The following is a 17239-nucleotide window of genomic DNA, read 5'->3' on the forward strand; positions in this document are numbered from 1 at the left end:
GCTCCTGGCATGGTTTACTTTCATCGACGTAAAGGACAGAGCACAGTTGTATTGCCGTGCATTATTTCGAATGGCTTTGCTTCTCGCGTCTTGGCCACCAAAGACCTCTAAAAAGCGGCGCGGAATACCCTCCAGATGAGGGATTTTGACTTGACCTCTGCCGCAGCACAAGGAAAATTCTGGTCGGTGCTTGGTGTTTTTCACTCGTTCTTCAAGGAACATGATAGCATTGCAATAAGGGCACCGGACCATCTGCTCTAAGCGGTGTCTATGGCGCTCGATATTGGGGCCTGAGATTAATTCTTGTTGGAACCTCCTTCTAGCGGTGGGGATAGTATCCATACTATTGGAATATAGAATCACAAATTTTTATTAATATTTTATATGGGCTTTTTCACTTATCACAATATTTTTCTACACTAAAATAATAATAAGGGGAGGTCGGACTTACTCTTTATCGGGACATGTGTTTAGGTTATGTCCTGGGCGACTGCATATACTGCACTGCCGTTGCACAGGCCGACAGGGTGACTGTAGCCTAGAGAGCAATGATAATGATGTTAGATTAGAAACGCAATACGTGGTAGTTTATAAATTCAATAAAATGTGAACCAAGAGTAGCTCACCTTCGTCTTCGCTCAGGTCTTTCGCTTTCACCTGGGCCATCAAGGCTAATGCTTCGTCTGCGAGTCGTCACAGGCTCGGTTCGATTCTGCATGGGGTCACTAAAGATAACATTGCAAAAGAAATGGCAATTTAGGATTGAAAAAAAAAAAATGCATTGCTAAGGATTACATATCGAAACATCAAAATGGAGCTCACCCTTCATTATTTGGACATTTACTTAGAAGCAACTTGATGGTATAAGTTTGGTGTAGCCGAAGGGACCAATGTTTCCTGCGACCGGGAGAGCTCTAAGTTATAGTCTTCTTGAGTAGGACAAACACAGCTGCTCTGAGAAGAACAACCTGTGTTCATGCAAACAACACAGCCAAGCCTGACTGCAAGCTCAGCTCTCATTGCCTCTTCTTTACGTCTTCTTTCTTCCTGTTCTTTTTTTTCCCCTTCTCTCTCTTGTTCAAGGAATTCAAATAGGGCGCACTCGTCAATGGAGTCGTATATCATGTCATATAGCTTCTCTTCATTCTCCACATCCTCTGCTTGCCGGCCTGGTAACTCCTCTCTTACCTCCACAGGCTGTGCTCGGATGATACGTGGTACAGCCCGTCGAGATCGTCGTGCTCGGATGATGCATCGTACGCCTGAAGTGGAGCTGTCCGACGGAGGAACGGCTTTCGAGTGGTTCGAGTCACCATAAATAGAGCGAGGGCACTTGGTAGGCAACTGGCTTCTGGGAGGTGCAGCTGATGACGAACGTGTGGAACGTGTGGCAGCCAACGACGACGAACGTGTAAAACGTTTGGCAGGCATTTTTTTTTTTTAGCAGATAAAATAGACGAAAGCAATAAAAACAAAGGTCTGAGGAAAATGAAAGCAAGGATTCAGAAATATAGGTGCGTTGAGGGATTAAGATTGTAAAACAAAGCGAACAGGTTTATTTTAAATCTACAGTGCATCGTAGACGCGATGGCGATACTTTTTTTGCATGCTGATTTAAAGTTTCAAAATAAGGGTCGTGTCACATGGGCAAAATAAATTTAATTAAGGGACAGCGAATCACATTTTGACTCTATCCGTAAAAAAACAACCGAAATCCAATCACTCTACACTGGATGCCCCATTCTCCAATTAAATGAGACTCTTGCCACCCACAGATTCTTACTTACCCATGGATGAGTGAATGCTCCAAGCTGTTGCTTATTTATGTTTTGTTCATTTATGATGCTCCAAAAGTTGTCACATAATTTCGCAGTCACCTAATTTTTCTACCTGCTTTAATATATAGAAATATAAAAAAAAAAAAAAAAAAGCATGGACCATGTCTATGAAATCAAGGGTGCTGAGAGAAAAATTCAAAATCATCATACTGTAATGAAAAGTGCTGACTTGTACAGCTTCAAGTTCAAAAGCTCCACTTCCAATCACAACTCTGCCAAACATCTGATAGTGCACATACGCTTCATACATCTTTTCTGGGGATTGTGGTCGATAAACTGGCGGTGGGGGAGTTGCGGGAGCTGGTTGCTTTAAAGAATGGCAAATACATCAATATTGAGAAGATCAACCGATGTTCAAGCATGCCCTACAGCTGATTCCGGCTGCAATCCCAGTTTTGCTTGCCTTTTCTCCTTCAAGTATTCTTTCCTCTTATTCACTCTTTTCCTCTTCTTTCCCCCCTTGTTCGGCCAAAGCAAGCTGCGTACACTTGTTGATGAAGCTGTAGATCCTACCATACAGCTTCTCCTCAACATCCCCCATTACCTGTTGGCTTTGTATTTGTTCCTCTTCAGCATCTACGGGTCGTTCTTAGATATGTTACACAGCCTGCTGGGATTGCCGTGCTTGGATGATGCGTTGTACACCCGATGTTGGGTGTGATACCTCTGGAAAGAAGGACTTCTAAAATAAGCACACTTACTCCAAATTAAGCAAGCAGGTGATGATACGGCTGCACGACAACTCGAAAAAAAAAAAAAAAAAACGTTTAAGGCCATGTCTAAAAGTCATGTAATATTAGCACAGGCGATATGTAAATATAGAGATAGTTTATGCATTTTTCTTTTTTCTTGAAGGATACAAAGTAGTGACCAAAAAAACAATCAATCATTCACCATTCTCAGCACTAGCTCATTTTTTGTCATACAGAGCGAAATGTAAGCTGAACAAATTGGTATATTAAGCAGCCTTCGCTATTCATTTAACTCTTCTGTTGCAATCTTCTTGATGCTGGTCCTTTTTCTTGATTGTGACATGTAAGTAGTAATTTCACTTATCAATTATTAGTTATCAATTAGAGATTGTCCTTCACTCTATTTAAATCAGTAGGAGGTGATCAATAAAGGGATGAACGTTTCCCATTCACTTTCCTATCCATATCATTCATACTGGTCACCCATACTCCTCATTGATTGACTTCTCTCATGTGCTAAAATTTCATTTTTCATTTGAGAGAACAACCAAGCAACCTTTCGGAAAACAATTTTAACGCCTTCTTGCCAATCTCCGTTAAAGTTTATGATCTCGTTAATTCTTGACATCTTGAAGGTCACTGTGTCATCTTCCTTCGTGCATTCAAGGAACACCCACTCCCTTGCATCAGTCACAATCCCAAAAGATCTGAGTTTGCTTGGAGGCTCTTCCTCATCCCCATCCAGATCATAGTCCAGTCTTTTACGCTTTTTGGGTGCCAACGCAGCTTCTAACTGGACAATATTTGTGCAATCCCTTTACGGGAGTCTTCCCTCTTTACATTAGTAACCCCCAGTGCTGCATAGTCATCAAAGTCTGTTGTTGTTCTTGAATGCACTGAAAAATCTACAGGACCATGCCCTCGTCGTCCGCTCAGGTATCGCTGTGCTACGAGATAAAGATCTTTTCCATATATTTTGGCCGCCCCCAAAAAGGATTGATTCCACCAACATTGACATCGTTGCTTCATTGGCACCAAACAATTTCATCGTATGATTCCTTATATCCAACTAGTTGATGACATGATCTACAATCTTCTTTTCCGAATCGGATTCCAACACCATGGCTTCAATCCCAGTATAGGACGGAATCATAGTAAGCTGTGGATCACAAACCGATGTTATGTTGTATTCGGCGCAAACATCCGCGAATGTCCATGAAGAAAAGCTCTTGGAAGGATTTCCTAGATCAGTCACCAGTTTAGAACGATAATGGACTTGGACAATCTTAAGTACAGACCGCAAATGGGCATCATCGAGGATCATCTCAGACCTGTTAGGTCTGGTGTATACATGAATCTCCAAGTAGTCGCCATGTAAGTATTGAGAAAAATGCACCTCAATAGCTTTTCGGAATTCAGGGACAGTTGCTTTATCGATGTCAGTTGACCAAGTGAAAGAAAACTTATTCTCTTTTTTAAGATGGATTGCAAAGGCTAAATATTTATTGGTAAAAAACATTGATCAGTCTCTTCATTCGAAAGAGCAAAAACATCCATGTGACAAAGATTTAAAGATTTACTTATTGATTAATGATCCAACCACTCCATCGTAGCGGTTTTGAAGCTTGATTGGACATTCGCAACTTTTTCTGGGTTGATCCCTCTACCATTTGCATCGATGACGAACCCGAGCAATAAAACTTCCATGCGGAGGAAATTACTTTTTTCCTTATTGATAATTAAGTGGCACTTGTCAGTAGTTTAATTTAATCACCAGTTTGACATGTTCAGTGTGCTCTTCAATGCTGCCGGAGAAAATGACAATGTCATCCACGCAAACGCTAACGAAGTGAAGATCTCCAAGCAATTGAGACATTCCTCTTTAGAATATACTGGTCATAGGCTTCAATCCAAATGGAGCACGAGCAAACATATATTGTTTATTCAGGTGCTTAAATGCCGTGTAGGGTTGGCTCTTCTCGTCTAGAGGTAATCCGTGGTGTATGCTTGCGACAAGTCAATTGTAGTAAAATACATATGACCTGTAGCTCGTTCCAATATCTCGGAAATTATAGGGATAGGAAAGTATCAATATCCACGAGCTGCTTATTCATCGTTCTTGGGTCAAAGCAGACTCTGTATTTAATAATTTCGCCTTCTAAGTTCTTCCTTGCCGCAAGCGTAAGAGAGCTGTTGTAGGGTTTACCCTTAGGTGCCTCAACGATAACTCCATCGTCTAATCATTTCTGTACGGTTGTATTGACTTCCATTTCTACTTGCGCGTAGAACCTACGAGAGCGTTCTTGAATCACGCAGTCATCTCTGACTTTTAGATGGACTCGCATAATGTCTAATGGGCAGTGACTCTTAGGGCCAATCTGGCTTTCGGAGCAAAGGAAGGGCTCAATGGCTAATAAGAACTGCTTCTTCTGTTCGATGAATTCAGCTTCTAACTCTTGGTCTTTCAAAGTAGAGGGTACAAGTAGTGGTTTATTTTCATCAGTTAAGGAATCATCTGCTTTTTCAACAACAGTCGTAGCTATGCCATGGATCCCAAAGCCGAAGCGGTAAAATAGATCCATTCCGATGAGGAAGTCGTAATAGCCCAGAGGCATAACGCTGACTATGCATTCTACTGTCCGATGATTACAAGAGAGAGTAATAGCATCTACTGTGCCGACATTGTGAAAACCAGTAGTGTCGTCTGCAAATTTAATTACAGTATTTTTCGAGGTCGCGGTCCTTAATTTGAGACCTTTAGCAACTTCTCGATTAATGAAGGATACATTGGAACCAGGCTGGGATACGTCGTTGCTCAACAACTTGGCCAGACATATTTTTTCGATATGCATCCATATATCGAAAGCACTTCCTTGCGTATTTTCGAATGGTGATGATGTCCACTGAGCTTAAAGCCTTTGGGATGGTCTCCTGTAGCCCATTGAATGTGTAATCGCAATTTGCTCTGGTGTATCGCTTGCTTGCGCCCCAAAACATTTCAATGAAGTTCAATTCGCAATGGAATTTTGGATAGAAAATGACTTGCTGTCCGTGTTTCTTTGCAATTTCTTCCAAAAATGATCGTTGTGCCTGAAAGTCCGGCTGCAGCTTCAAGATACGAGTAGGCAACATGAATCTCTGAAAACAGAGTGATCACTCTCCTTACAGCTCGCGCATATCTTCTTGAGCCCCTCCCTCCAAAGCTTTCTTTCAATGAGAACCCGTTTCATCCCTTTTGGTTGGTTTCGCATTTCTGGCCTGTATATATGGGTGTCATTGATCCTTCCTGTTGGTTCGATTTCCAGATGAAGGACGGGATGAACTCCTGTCGTAGAGAATGAGCCCTTATTAGTCTGCAATCCTTTTGTAGTAAAGTTATTGATGAACCAAGCACAGGGATTATTCTTTTCACCCGTGAGGACGCTTGGATTCGCTCTAATAAAATCTAGCAAATGACCTACGTCTTCTATAGCGTCTAAGGACTTGAATTCTCCGAAGACTCTTTCTTGTCCAGCATCAGCCAACGCCGTTATGATTTTGCCGTAAAGGAGCACACCCATGGGCTGCAGCCCTCCAGCCTCAACAATCGACTCTATTCTGTCTGCGAAGGTATTTGCATCTTCATGTGGCAAGACAGTAAGGTCTGTTATCTGGCAAGTGATCCAGGATCGGATTAAATCGAGCTTCAGGATCGAATGGATGCTCCTTTTGACTTGCTTCCACGAGCGATCGCCATAGGCTTCTGTCTTTATCAGGCGATTGTACCTGCTGTCCAAGCGGATCTGTTCTAGAGCAAATCCCATGTATCGCCAGGCTAAGTCCTCGAAGAGATCGTCCGTCAAGAAGTTATGATAGTATGTCTCGAAAGCCTTGAGGAAGTCGATAACGGTTCTTGCCACCTTTAGAGCTATCTCTTTCTCAGGTACATTGTCCAACTGGAATTTAAGCGTAGGGGCATTTGCCTTCTTTTCCAACTGGACCCTTGAGAAGTCGATTTCTTTGGTAATCATGTCTAGGACAGGGATCCGTTTGTAGTTGAAAACTCGGATCAATGCAGCATGTTTCTTGATTTCGTAATCAGGCGCGATATCAAGACTACCGCTGTCCTGCATATCAACTTCGCTGGGAGAAGAATCGGCTCGTTGCTTGACAATCAGGTGGCGTTCCATGCTGATGGCTTCCTGGGCTTCAAGGTGATCCTTGATTAGCTTGTAATGAGCTTCAGCCGCGTCATAGTCTTCTTGTATTAATAAAAATTGTTTGACGCCAATGAAATCATGCCAATACAAAGAACTAATATAAAAAGCAACTGCTTACCCGGGCGTTCAACCATGATATTATCCATCGAGCCAGGACCATATATGTGTAATCTTCTTTTGTTACCGAATAGAGCGAAAATCCAGAAAACCACCGTAAATAAAAGAAGTCATATAAAATCTGCTCGACTACCTAGTAAATCTGCATCTTCTTGGTAGTGAGCAAGAACAGAAAATGAAAACCCAAAGGGAGGCTGAAAAGGGCGGGACATATATGATCCTGGCTCTCGGATAATAAGCTTAAGTCGTCGTGTTATTCGACTTGGCCAGCTATGAATTGTGTTTTTAGGAGGTGCAGCAAAGACATGTGAGATTTCAACTATTGGGTCCCCAAGCTCAAACAGTGTACTATCGTTTTCCTCTTTTAAACTGGTGAGAGTAATTTGTCTTGTTGGGGACGATGGAATGGAGACGTGGAAGAGCTTTAAAGTGTGGGCATCCATGTCTCTAAAGTCATTGATTCTCTTCTTTTTAATTGCATCTTTAAGATCGCCGACAGTGTCATCGATTGAGACATCAATTGGGAATGGCGAAGATACTCCATCAATGATGCAAAAGAGTTTGTGCATTTCAGGGGTGAAGATCAATGAGAAGGGTTGAGCAGTAATGATTGTTTACATGAAGATTTGTATGACTGTTTTTTAAAGTATGCACCAAGCTAGATACCATGGCTTCGCCACGGCCTTCTCTTGCCTCGCTAGAAATTTCATGACGACAAAATAAAGCGTTACCATTTATAACTTTTATTGACTGACTTTTTATATTTATCTCATTCAAACACATTTACCTCTCAGCGATATTGAAAATGCTCCGCCACCATTCTCTCATGGTTATCAATTCAGGAACATTTCTTTCCTGTCTATTTACAAATAAGCTTGGGCCTACACAATGAGCAACAAAAGCATTTACTTATTTTTTTATTCAACTCATACAATCAAAGTTTTGGTAGAAAACCATTCAGCTATTCTCAGCTTTTGCCTTCCCCTTTTTCTGAGTCAAGGAACTTGACCCAGAGGATACTTAGCTTCTAAATCTTGTGTTCTCGTTAAAAGAGCTTTGATAGTCTTTTCTTGCTCGAGAATAGTCTTGTCTAGATCATCAATCCTGTTGTATGCACCTCGGACCCCTTTCACTCCAATCATGATTTTCGAAAGTTGTTTCATGCATCAATATAGATCGCAGTAGAGAACTGAAAACCTTTTTTTTTTTTTTTTTTTTTGATGACAGAATGAAAGCCTTGGTTGGTTCTTGTCAGGCAGAACTTTACTCATATGAGCACTCGCGCAGTATCTACTCAATAGAGCGGCGTGAATTTATGATAAATGGTGACATCAAAGGTGGCAACGGTCAAGTCAGTTCACTCGTGTTCAGCTTGCAGCCGTCCGCTGAACACAGCTGTGCCATCAAAGCAGAAAGAATGAGCGTTGATAGACTAATGCCACAGAATTATTTGTATTTCCGCCATGACGCCCTCGGTCAGATGTTCGCTATTTTCTGGTTGGTCAAAACATTTACACGGCAGAAAAGGGAAGCAGACATTGTCCACCTTGGTAAAATTAACCTTTTAATGAGTATGCAAAGAGCTATTGAGTCAAATATAATGAGTAGTACAAAATAGTGCATTGTATAGACATATAAGAAAAAAAAAGGAAAAATAAAAAGGAAAAAAAAAAGGAAAAGAAAAAAAAAAGGAAAAGAAAAAAGAAAAAGAAAACGGCATAGCGGAAATTGAAAATCGATAATAAGCGCACCTGTGATATCATTTGTCAATTTTCATATGCTTACAAGGTGGAGAAAGCGAGTGTTAATATGCCTGTGCTCTGAATCTCGTCCATTTACTTTAGCTCGCTGTCTAAATAGATATTTCTTTCTTTGTTGCACCACCTTAGCATGCAGAGAGAGCAATGTGGCTCGTGCTCTGATTGCAGCCTAATATTGTTGTTTATATGATCTTGCAGATCTTGAAGACGGAAGACGGAATGTTAGCAGTGCTTTTCCCCACCTCCACCCATGAGTGCTTTCTCTTTTCCCTCTTGTATGCATATGAAAAATGACGGATGATATCATGTATTGCGCATATTATCCATTTTCAAATTCCGCTACGCCGCTTTTTTTTCTTTTTTTCTTTTTTTCCTTTTTTTTGGCCGCTCTAGAGCTCTAGAGCGTACAAAAAGCAAGATGCTTGATATATTCATTATTCAGTCAATACTCTGAAATCGCAAATTGGTTTCACTTATCATTTTTCCTGCGCGACTTCAAAAACCACTCATCATTCATCCATTCGTCCTTTACACGCGAGTGCTTTCGATATAAAATAGACTTTTTTTTTCTTTTCTTTTCTTTTCTTTTCTTTCTTTCCCTTTTTCTCTTCTCTTCCAGTTCAGCCTCATCGACCAACATGAAAGGTAAGCAACACTCCACAAATATTCACCCTTACTAAAGTCCTAACTCTCTCACCTTATGCTGCACTGTACTTGTTCTGACTTTTCATTCCCTGTCTATCTCTCTTTCTCTCTCTTTCACACCACTGTTAGACCACAAATGATACAAACTTCTAGCCAGATACAGAGCAGAGCTAGGAAACACTCTGAACAACTCAACAGCAAACTACAGACCAGAAAAAGCAAAAAAAGCCTCACCTGGTCATTCACAGAAGAGCCCTCGCCGCTGTCATCAAGTAAGTATATAGATTATGTATGCCTTCGCTTTGTCTTGCTTGTGATTGTCCCTACCATCAAATAAGCTTAGCATACTTACAAAGTTATCTTCGTTCTTTTTTTTCGTCTTCCTCCTTCTAGCTGTAATAGGGGCCACTAGCCCTAGGCTCATGGCGACGATTGTCCCAAAGACTGCAATGGGCCCATGCAGTGCTTATCGAAATGGGGCGAAAGCGGAGCTGTAAGTACAATTTCTTTTAGAGTACATGTCGTGACTTTCTGTCTGTACTCTGCTGTGCTCTGATTACCAAATATTCTAACCACGCGTGTTTTTTTTTGTCTTCTTCCCTTAAAGGCTCATCCGCTTGGGCTCTAGCCCGCCGGGCCCTCCATCGGGCCATCCTCCCGCCTGCCCGTCGATCCCCTTCGCAGACCCCTCCGTCAAGCCCTCGCAACTCCTTGAAGGGGGATCATTGTAGTAGCTCTAGAGAGCCTCTAGCCTCTGGACCTTACTTTGATCCGAGTGCCCTTGGGGATTTCGCATAGGTAACAGATGACACACAGTTGTGGTCGTCTAAGTATGGTAAGTCAGTAACAGTGGCCTGTTTACTAGGCCTATAGAGCTCAAGTCTCGGCCCTCAAGGAGGTCCCCCCTCCAGCAGGATCAGGATCAGGACCAGGATCAGGATCAGGTGTTATCAAGGCCTGATAACACCTCAGGTAAGTATACATGCGCATACATAGCAAGGAGCATATTAACTTGATTCTACCATTGCTTTTGTTCTCTCTGTTTAGGTGGGATCTTGGCAACTCGGAGCTCTATAGTGTTTAGTAAATAGTTCATTGTTACTGACACCATACTTAGATCACCCCAATTAGCGAAGCTGCACCAGGCGCCTGGCTGTAGTGTGTAGTGCATGGCGTAGAGGCGTCATGTTGTGTGACCTGTTACCTGCCGTCTGAACCAAAGGTACTCTGGTCATAGTAGGGCTTCATAGGCTAGTCGTTCGATAGACTATTGCAATGAGACCTCTGCTTGGAGAAGCGAGAGCAAGGGTCATAAGGGGAGTAGAGGGCCTTGAGGCATAAAACTAGATCGAAGAGCGCCATGCTTCGAATGCGGCTTGGAGCGCAGGGCCAACAGAAAGCAGACAGCAGCCGAGGGCCGAAAGCCAATAGTCAAGAGCCAGCAGTCAGCAGTCAACACCCAACATCCAATAGCAGAAAAAAAAAAAAAAGAAGCAAATAACCAAAACACAAAACAAAGAACACAAAACAAAGAACAAAAAAAAAAAGATAAAAAAAAAGATAAAAACCGAAACACAGAGTAAAGAACAAAAAAGATGAGGAAAAGAAAAAAAGAAATAACTCAAAAAAAAACACTCAAAGTCAAAGGCAGCCTCAGCCAAAGCTATAACAGGCAATGGGACTTTTGCTTGGAGAAGCGAGGCCTACGGTCCATGGAGGAAAGCAGAAGGCCTGGGAAAGAGCATCAGACCGAGGTAGAGCGCCTGGAGAAATAGCCTCAGAGCTAATAACCAACAGCCAACAGCCAACAGCCAACAGCCAACAGCCAACAGCCAACAGTTAACAGCCAACGGTCATATAAAAACCCCAAAAAAACCAAAAAAAAAAAAAAAACCAAAAAAAAAAAAAAACTTCAAATGAAAATAAAAAAAAAAAATAAAAACTTCAAAAGAAAAAAAAAAAAAAAAAAAAAAAAAAAACCCCGAAGCCAGAAGCCAGAAGCCAGAAGCCAGAAGCCAAAGTCAGAAGCCAGAATCCAAAAGTCAAATGCCAGAAGCCAAATGCCAGAAGTCGGAAGTCAAAAGATCGAAGCCAGAAGCCAAAAGTCAGAAGCCAGAACCCAGAAGCCAAATGCCAGAACCCAGAACCCAGAAGTCAAAAGCCAGAAGCCAGGAACCCAAAAGTCAGAAACCAAAAATTAGCAGATAGCAGTCACATCACTGCAAAAAAAAAAAAAAAAAAAAAAGCCAACCAGCTCACTCCACTCAACCAAAAGAAACCTCATTGAAAACCAGCCAAGGCCCAAAGTCGGTAGACGGTTGGCTCAGCCATAGCAGCTAGAGACTGCCTCAGCAAAATTAAAGACAGAAAACCTTAGTCAAAGCAATCGAAGGCAGCCAGGCAACCACAATTAATCAAACACAGTTTGCTGCAATCAAGGAAATCAAAGACTACCAAAGCCAAAGTCGACCAAGGGCAACCTATAAGAGTCCCGATAATCAAAGGCAGTCAACCAAGGGAAGCTAACCCAAAGCCAGGCCACTAGGGCCAGTCAACCAAGGTTTCCAAGGCCAGTTAGCCAAGGCGCCATCAAAGAATATGCTAAAAAGCAACATCAAAAGAATCCAAGCCGACTAGGAAATGTTCGGTTCATGCAAACGTACCATGGGCATCGCCACTCTTGGGCCAGGATGCAGCTTGGAAACCACAGCATAGTAAACAATTAACAATAAATATTAAAAGGCAAGATCAGACACAATGATCTTTGTCTTTTGTCTGAAAATGTGATGGATCTATGACTATTGTGAATGCGAAATAGGAATAGAATGTTGGTAGCGATAATCAATAGTAAAGCCAATGGATTAAGCTGTGCCAGCTATCGGTAGCAAGCTACTCGGTAATATATAGCTGGCTATATACTTACATTCACTCATCCACGGCCTTGAAGAGCAACCCAATCAAGCACATGAATACCTTAGTGGAGTTGTGGACGTGTATTGTTACAGGCGCTTACCGTGTTACAGTGCGTTCACATTTGCACTGTCTGTGCCCTCATTGACTACAGCAGTTAGTAAAGGAGACCATCTTCTTTATCCTCTTCTTCTATTCTCTTTCTTCACTCTTAACAAGAGATGGGATAGACTATGTGGGAATTATACTTTGGCAGATTGCCGTTTTTCCAGAGTTTGATAGAAGATAGCACATGACAATCCTCAAGATACCTCTGCGCCTTTTAATTTTAATTTCTATATTTTCATGCAAGACAATATGGAATATGTAGATTAATGATTAGATTTTATAACTTCTTTGTTTGAAGGCGAAATAAAGTATCAACGTTTATGTATCGACCAATAAAAGGCATCCAACCGTGTCGAGGGAATGACGTGTTGTATCTCCTTGGCGTTCCGAAAGTTAAAAAAAAGGAAAAGTCTGTTCGAACAAAAATTGCTAAAGCACAGTTCCCACGATATACACAAACGACATGGCATACACGTGAGTATCAACAGTATCAACATTTCCATGAGCAACGCTGCTTTATGAGCCCTCTTTAGTGCTATACCATGCTGCCTTGGCCATCTTTTGTCCACTTGGTATTTCTCCACATTATTGTTTCACTGTCATCAAAGAGAGTGCTATATAAAAGAAAGGGCAAAATTAGGGATAAATAATAAAAATGTACATGAAGGATAATACCGCCGCCTCGCACCATGACTGTATGGACATGACTAATATTGATGTGTGGCTGTTTGCTCTCAGAGACAGGTTGCCATCATTCATGTGGCATCTGGAAGTAAAAAAGGTCAATTTTATCGAGATGGACAATGTGTCCCTTGTCTGCCGTGTGAATATTCAGATTCAAAATGGACTCTGACCAACCAGAAAAAAGAGTGTTCAAACGAACATCTGACTGAAGGTGTCATGGTGGAAAAATAAATGACATTGCGGCGTTCCCTCTGAACGCGTTATCTCTTTAGATTTTCAATACTACTTTATCTCATTCGTTTAATATTACAACCTACCCACCCACAATGACTTTCTTTATTGCTGGAGAATGATAGTTATCAGTATTTATTATTATTTAACATTTGGCAGCAGGGATGCTCAGTTCCTTTGCGTCGCTGTAAAATATCGTATCGACAACACAAATGGAAACAACAAGTATAAAAAATCGATAGCTATAAAGGAATAAAAATATGCTATACCAACTGAGCTATTCTCAAAAGGGTCAACAGCCGAGTCGTTTGCCGAGATTTAGGCAGCAGGTCACAGTCTGTCCAATCCTGATCCTAAAAAACAAATGGAAATAGACCTTACTTTACCCCTTTCACTCCAATCATGGTTTTCAAAAGCTGTTTTCATGCATCAATATAAGCCGCAGTAGAGAACTCTTTAATCTTATTTGTTGAGGGCAAAAAAATGAAAGCCTTTCATTTTGGATGACCGAATGAAAGCCCTGGTTGGTTTTTGTCATGCAGAACTTTGCTCACATGAGCACTCGCGCAGTATCTACTCAATAGAGCGGCGTGAATTTATGATAAACGATGACATCAAAGGTGGCAACGGTCAAGTCAGTTCACTCGTGTTCAGCTTGCAGTCGTCCGCTGAACACAGCTGTGTCAGCAAAGCAGAAAGAATGAACGTTGATAGTCTGGTTGTAACTGAAAGTGTATGTGTGTATGCTGTGAGAGAGGGGCAACAAGTCAGTCATACGTCTTTTTTTTTGTATAAATACCTCTCCTTTTCACACATACACACTCAACTCTCTTTTCTTTTTACATTTCATTTGCAGAAAAGAATCTTCACATAAACACACTCTATTCATATCTCATATCTCTTTTTTCCCATTGAATAAACACCGCCCTGCATCACCTATAGTCACTCTCTTTTATTTTATTTTTTTTAAAAAGCCCTTGTCCCCATAATCAGTTCAGCTTTTAACAGTACCCACTTATCAGCACGACTCAGCAGCGAGTCAACTATCGATTCACAAATATAAGGTAACTACATGTAATAAGCATAACAACACCGTTTCCGAGATGTGATGTTACCAACTTTGCCACCACTTTACATCATTGTGCAATTCTTTTTTTCTCTAATGTTACCGAGAAGAAAAGTACAGGGTGTTGAAGTTATCATATTGAAATCTAAAGCCTAAAGGCTTTGGGAGCCTCAAGACGCGTGTCATTGAAAACTGAAATAAAGAAAATCTAACTTTTGTTTAATTCTATTGGCATTTCCATAGCATCTGTCACCTCTATCAAAAGAGTCGCTATTGACCTATTGTTTGGGTTTATGTTCATCACAAGGCTCATGCCCCTGCAACACACCCTAGCAGAGCAACTGTAGCAATGAGCGGCGAGGACCATATTCCGGCAGAGGGAGCCAAGACTCCGTCGCGTAAAACTAAGACTAAATCACACAGTAAGTTTGTTTACATCTTTTTATTTCCTTTTGTGATGTCCATAATAGGAAATGTACCGTTCGATACCATTTAGTTATCCAGTATTCCAATGCTCACCCATAGAGTACTCATTCTTTTTATTTATTATTACTCTTTTCGGTGATTATTAAAATGGTTTGTGGTGATTCAGCTGGCACTCCAGTCCAGCAGCGACGTAGCGATAGAATTCGCACGAAGATGGCTGCAATTGTTAAAGATGGTAAGCATTATATATATATAGATACACTGAAAGAAATTCACGATAGACAATAGACTGACGTTAATGTTTTTCTTTTCTTTTTTTTTTTTTTCTTTAATAAAGTGGGGGACTCAATCACACCCCCACATAGGTCTTATATTCACTCCAAGTTCCCATCACATATGGGACTTCTCGGTACCTCTGCGTCTCCGAGAGGAGTCGAATTAGACCAATATAAAAGAAGGCTTCAGTTTAAGAGCGGTACGCGAAGCAACCTGACGCTGACAGACGCATATAGGAACTTTGAAAGGGATGTCAAAGTCCAAGAGTTCCATGCGGATCAGCGGGGCAAACGCAACAGTGCCCATTTAAAAAACCGTGGTTGTAAGTTATCTATCTATTTGTTTTCTTCAATTCTATTTATTTATTTATTTATTTATTTATTTATTTATTTATTTATTTATTTATTTATTTATTTGGAGAATGGAAGAGAAATGGGTATTAACTGTATATCTAATCTCATTTTGTAAATGATAATAATATTATTCCAAAAGTGGTCGTGGCTGCTGGCTCCAAAGCCCGACAAACCAGCGTAACCGCTACGCAAACTGAAGCCGGGCCAGCCAAAGTACAGGCTGCTCCACACCATACTTTGCGACCAGGTGTGGGGCAGGGCTCTGTACTAGAGTCGAATCCAGAGGTGGGCACCCTGGCCGAAACCACCCTGGAGAGACGCAGGAGGCAATATAACCAAATCAGGTCCCGCCATATTGCCTCCAATTATACCAGTTGGGAAGAGCGGGACCAACACTGGCGAGCCAAAAGATTAGCAAGCTACAAAGCTTTATCTAAGGCCGCCAGAGAGACCGCAGTGTTCAAGAAGCGAAACTGTAAGCAGTTTTAAAAGACGCAAATAACATAAGGAGTTGGATATTTTCAAAATGGAACATTGATTATTCTAACCATCTGTTTTAACTATACAATAGTGGACATTTGCGGATGGGGAAACTCGCGAAAAAATCTCGGCAACTACCTCAGTATTTGCTGGGATTATAATTCAGACCTGGATGAAGACAAAGACCAGGCTCTTCCAGAGCGTGCTCCATCCACTCTTCAATATCGCAACGCTGCCGGAACAGTTGTTGAGTCCGGCGTGATCTATCATCCGCAGACTATTGTCGACGGAGATAATGATCACCTGAATGGATACTGTTTCACAGTCCAGTCAGAGCTTGCCTTGAAGTTTGAAGCAGCACAGCGGGTCTTGTTTCAACAGGCGAGTGACCTCATTCAGGGCTCCTTCTTCCAATACAATATGGACCTGTCTTTGGATTCCAGTCTTGATGACGGATTCACCATTGATATTTTTGTGTCGTCGGCCCCTTCAAAGGATTTGGCCGACATCACAGTCCGAGGGGTGACGCAGTTCATCTTTATGAAGTCGTACATTTATGTCGACAAGATCTGCGTCGCACAAAAATATCAGAAAATGGGAATCGGGGCTTTTTTGATGGATAGGATCCTCAAAATCGCCCAGAAGCGGAACAAAGACATTCTCTTGTACGCACTTGGCCCTGTTATAGGTGCGTACAAGAGATGGGGGTTCGAATATTGTAAAGAGTGGCCGCCAATCCCCAAGGACGTTGGCGCGGTCATGCGGAAGCGTATCCGCACAGAAGGAGTCAAAGACGAATATGTTGGCCTGGAGTGGGATGGTACAGGCTTCTCTTAGGTCGCAGAGAGCCCAATCCACTTCCAGGCCAGCACGATACCCTTCGTCTTTTACTATAGTCCTTGGTTTTTGTTTTATTTCCGCGATGTATTATATATATATTTATTTGCTTATTTTTGCTATGTACCATTATCACCACCATCATTATTAGAATCATTATTATCATCATTAAATTATCATCATTAAATTATCATCAGTATTGTCAGCATTGTCAATGGCATTAATTACTCAGTGTATTCTAATAAACTTTATTAATTTATTTTCTTGTTTAAAAAAAAAAAAAGCTTCTTTCAGCAACAACAGCAGTCAAATTTGACCATCACTTACTTACACTTCATCTAATCTATTGTCTAGTTTCATTCAAACCATTGAGAGGGAGCCCACTAATCTTACGAATGAGGCAGCACACAGAGAGTGGAAAAAGACGCTTCTCATAAACTAGTTCATGAATCTGGTATTGATTAGCAGGAACGTAAGAAGCGTCTGCGGCTAATTCCACCAAGTCCACCTGCTGCACTTAATCCATTTAATGTACCGACTCTGAATGCTCTACGGAAGCGAAGAAATGAGACTAGAGAGTTCCAAAAGAATAAGAAAAAGAGCTGGAAGCAATGAAG

The 17239-nt window shown here is 41.4% G+C and overlaps 2 protein-coding genes across 2 annotated transcripts; both read left to right on the plus strand.

Moving 5' to 3' along the window:
- Positions 1–9213: 9213 nt before the first annotated feature.
- Positions 9214–9801, plus strand: BCR41DRAFT_147330 (hypothetical protein). The gene is made up of 3 exons (XM_022019575.1): positions 9214–9251; positions 9381–9523; positions 9645–9801. The coding sequence occupies exons 2-3, from the start codon at positions 9388–9390 to the stop codon at positions 9746–9748; spliced, it is 240 nt and encodes a 79-aa protein (XP_021878327.1). The 5' UTR covers positions 9214–9251; positions 9381–9387; the 3' UTR covers positions 9749–9801.
- A 4798-nt stretch (positions 9802–14599) lies between these two features.
- Positions 14600–16622, plus strand: BCR41DRAFT_399298 (hypothetical protein; the record flags this gene model as incomplete). Its single annotated transcript, XM_022029045.1, has 5 exons — positions 14600–14672; positions 14843–14911; positions 15014–15274; positions 15445–15780; positions 15877–16622. 5 exons carry the CDS (start codon positions 14600–14602, stop codon positions 16620–16622), a joined length of 1485 nt encoding a protein of 494 aa, XP_021878328.1.
- Between the last annotated feature and the right edge of the window lie 617 nt (positions 16623–17239).

The sequence above is a fragment of the Lobosporangium transversale genome, assembly GCF_002105155.1.
Source record: "Lobosporangium transversale strain NRRL 3116 chromosome Unknown BCR41scaffold_38, whole genome shotgun sequence".
NCBI classification, from domain to species: Eukaryota; Fungi; Mortierellomycota; class Mortierellomycetes; order Mortierellales; family Mortierellaceae; genus Lobosporangium; species Lobosporangium transversale.

Excerpts from the sequence above, each read along its gene's own strand:
- BCR41DRAFT_147330 (XM_022019575.1), top strand. The coding sequence starts at position 9,388 with ATGATACAAACTTCTAGCCAGATACAGAGCAGAGCTAGGAAACACTCT. Across the intron at positions 9,524-9,644 it reads GCCCTCGCCGCTGTCATCAA|CTGTAATAGGGGCCACTAGC; the intron begins GTAAGTATATAG and ends TCCTCCTTCTAG.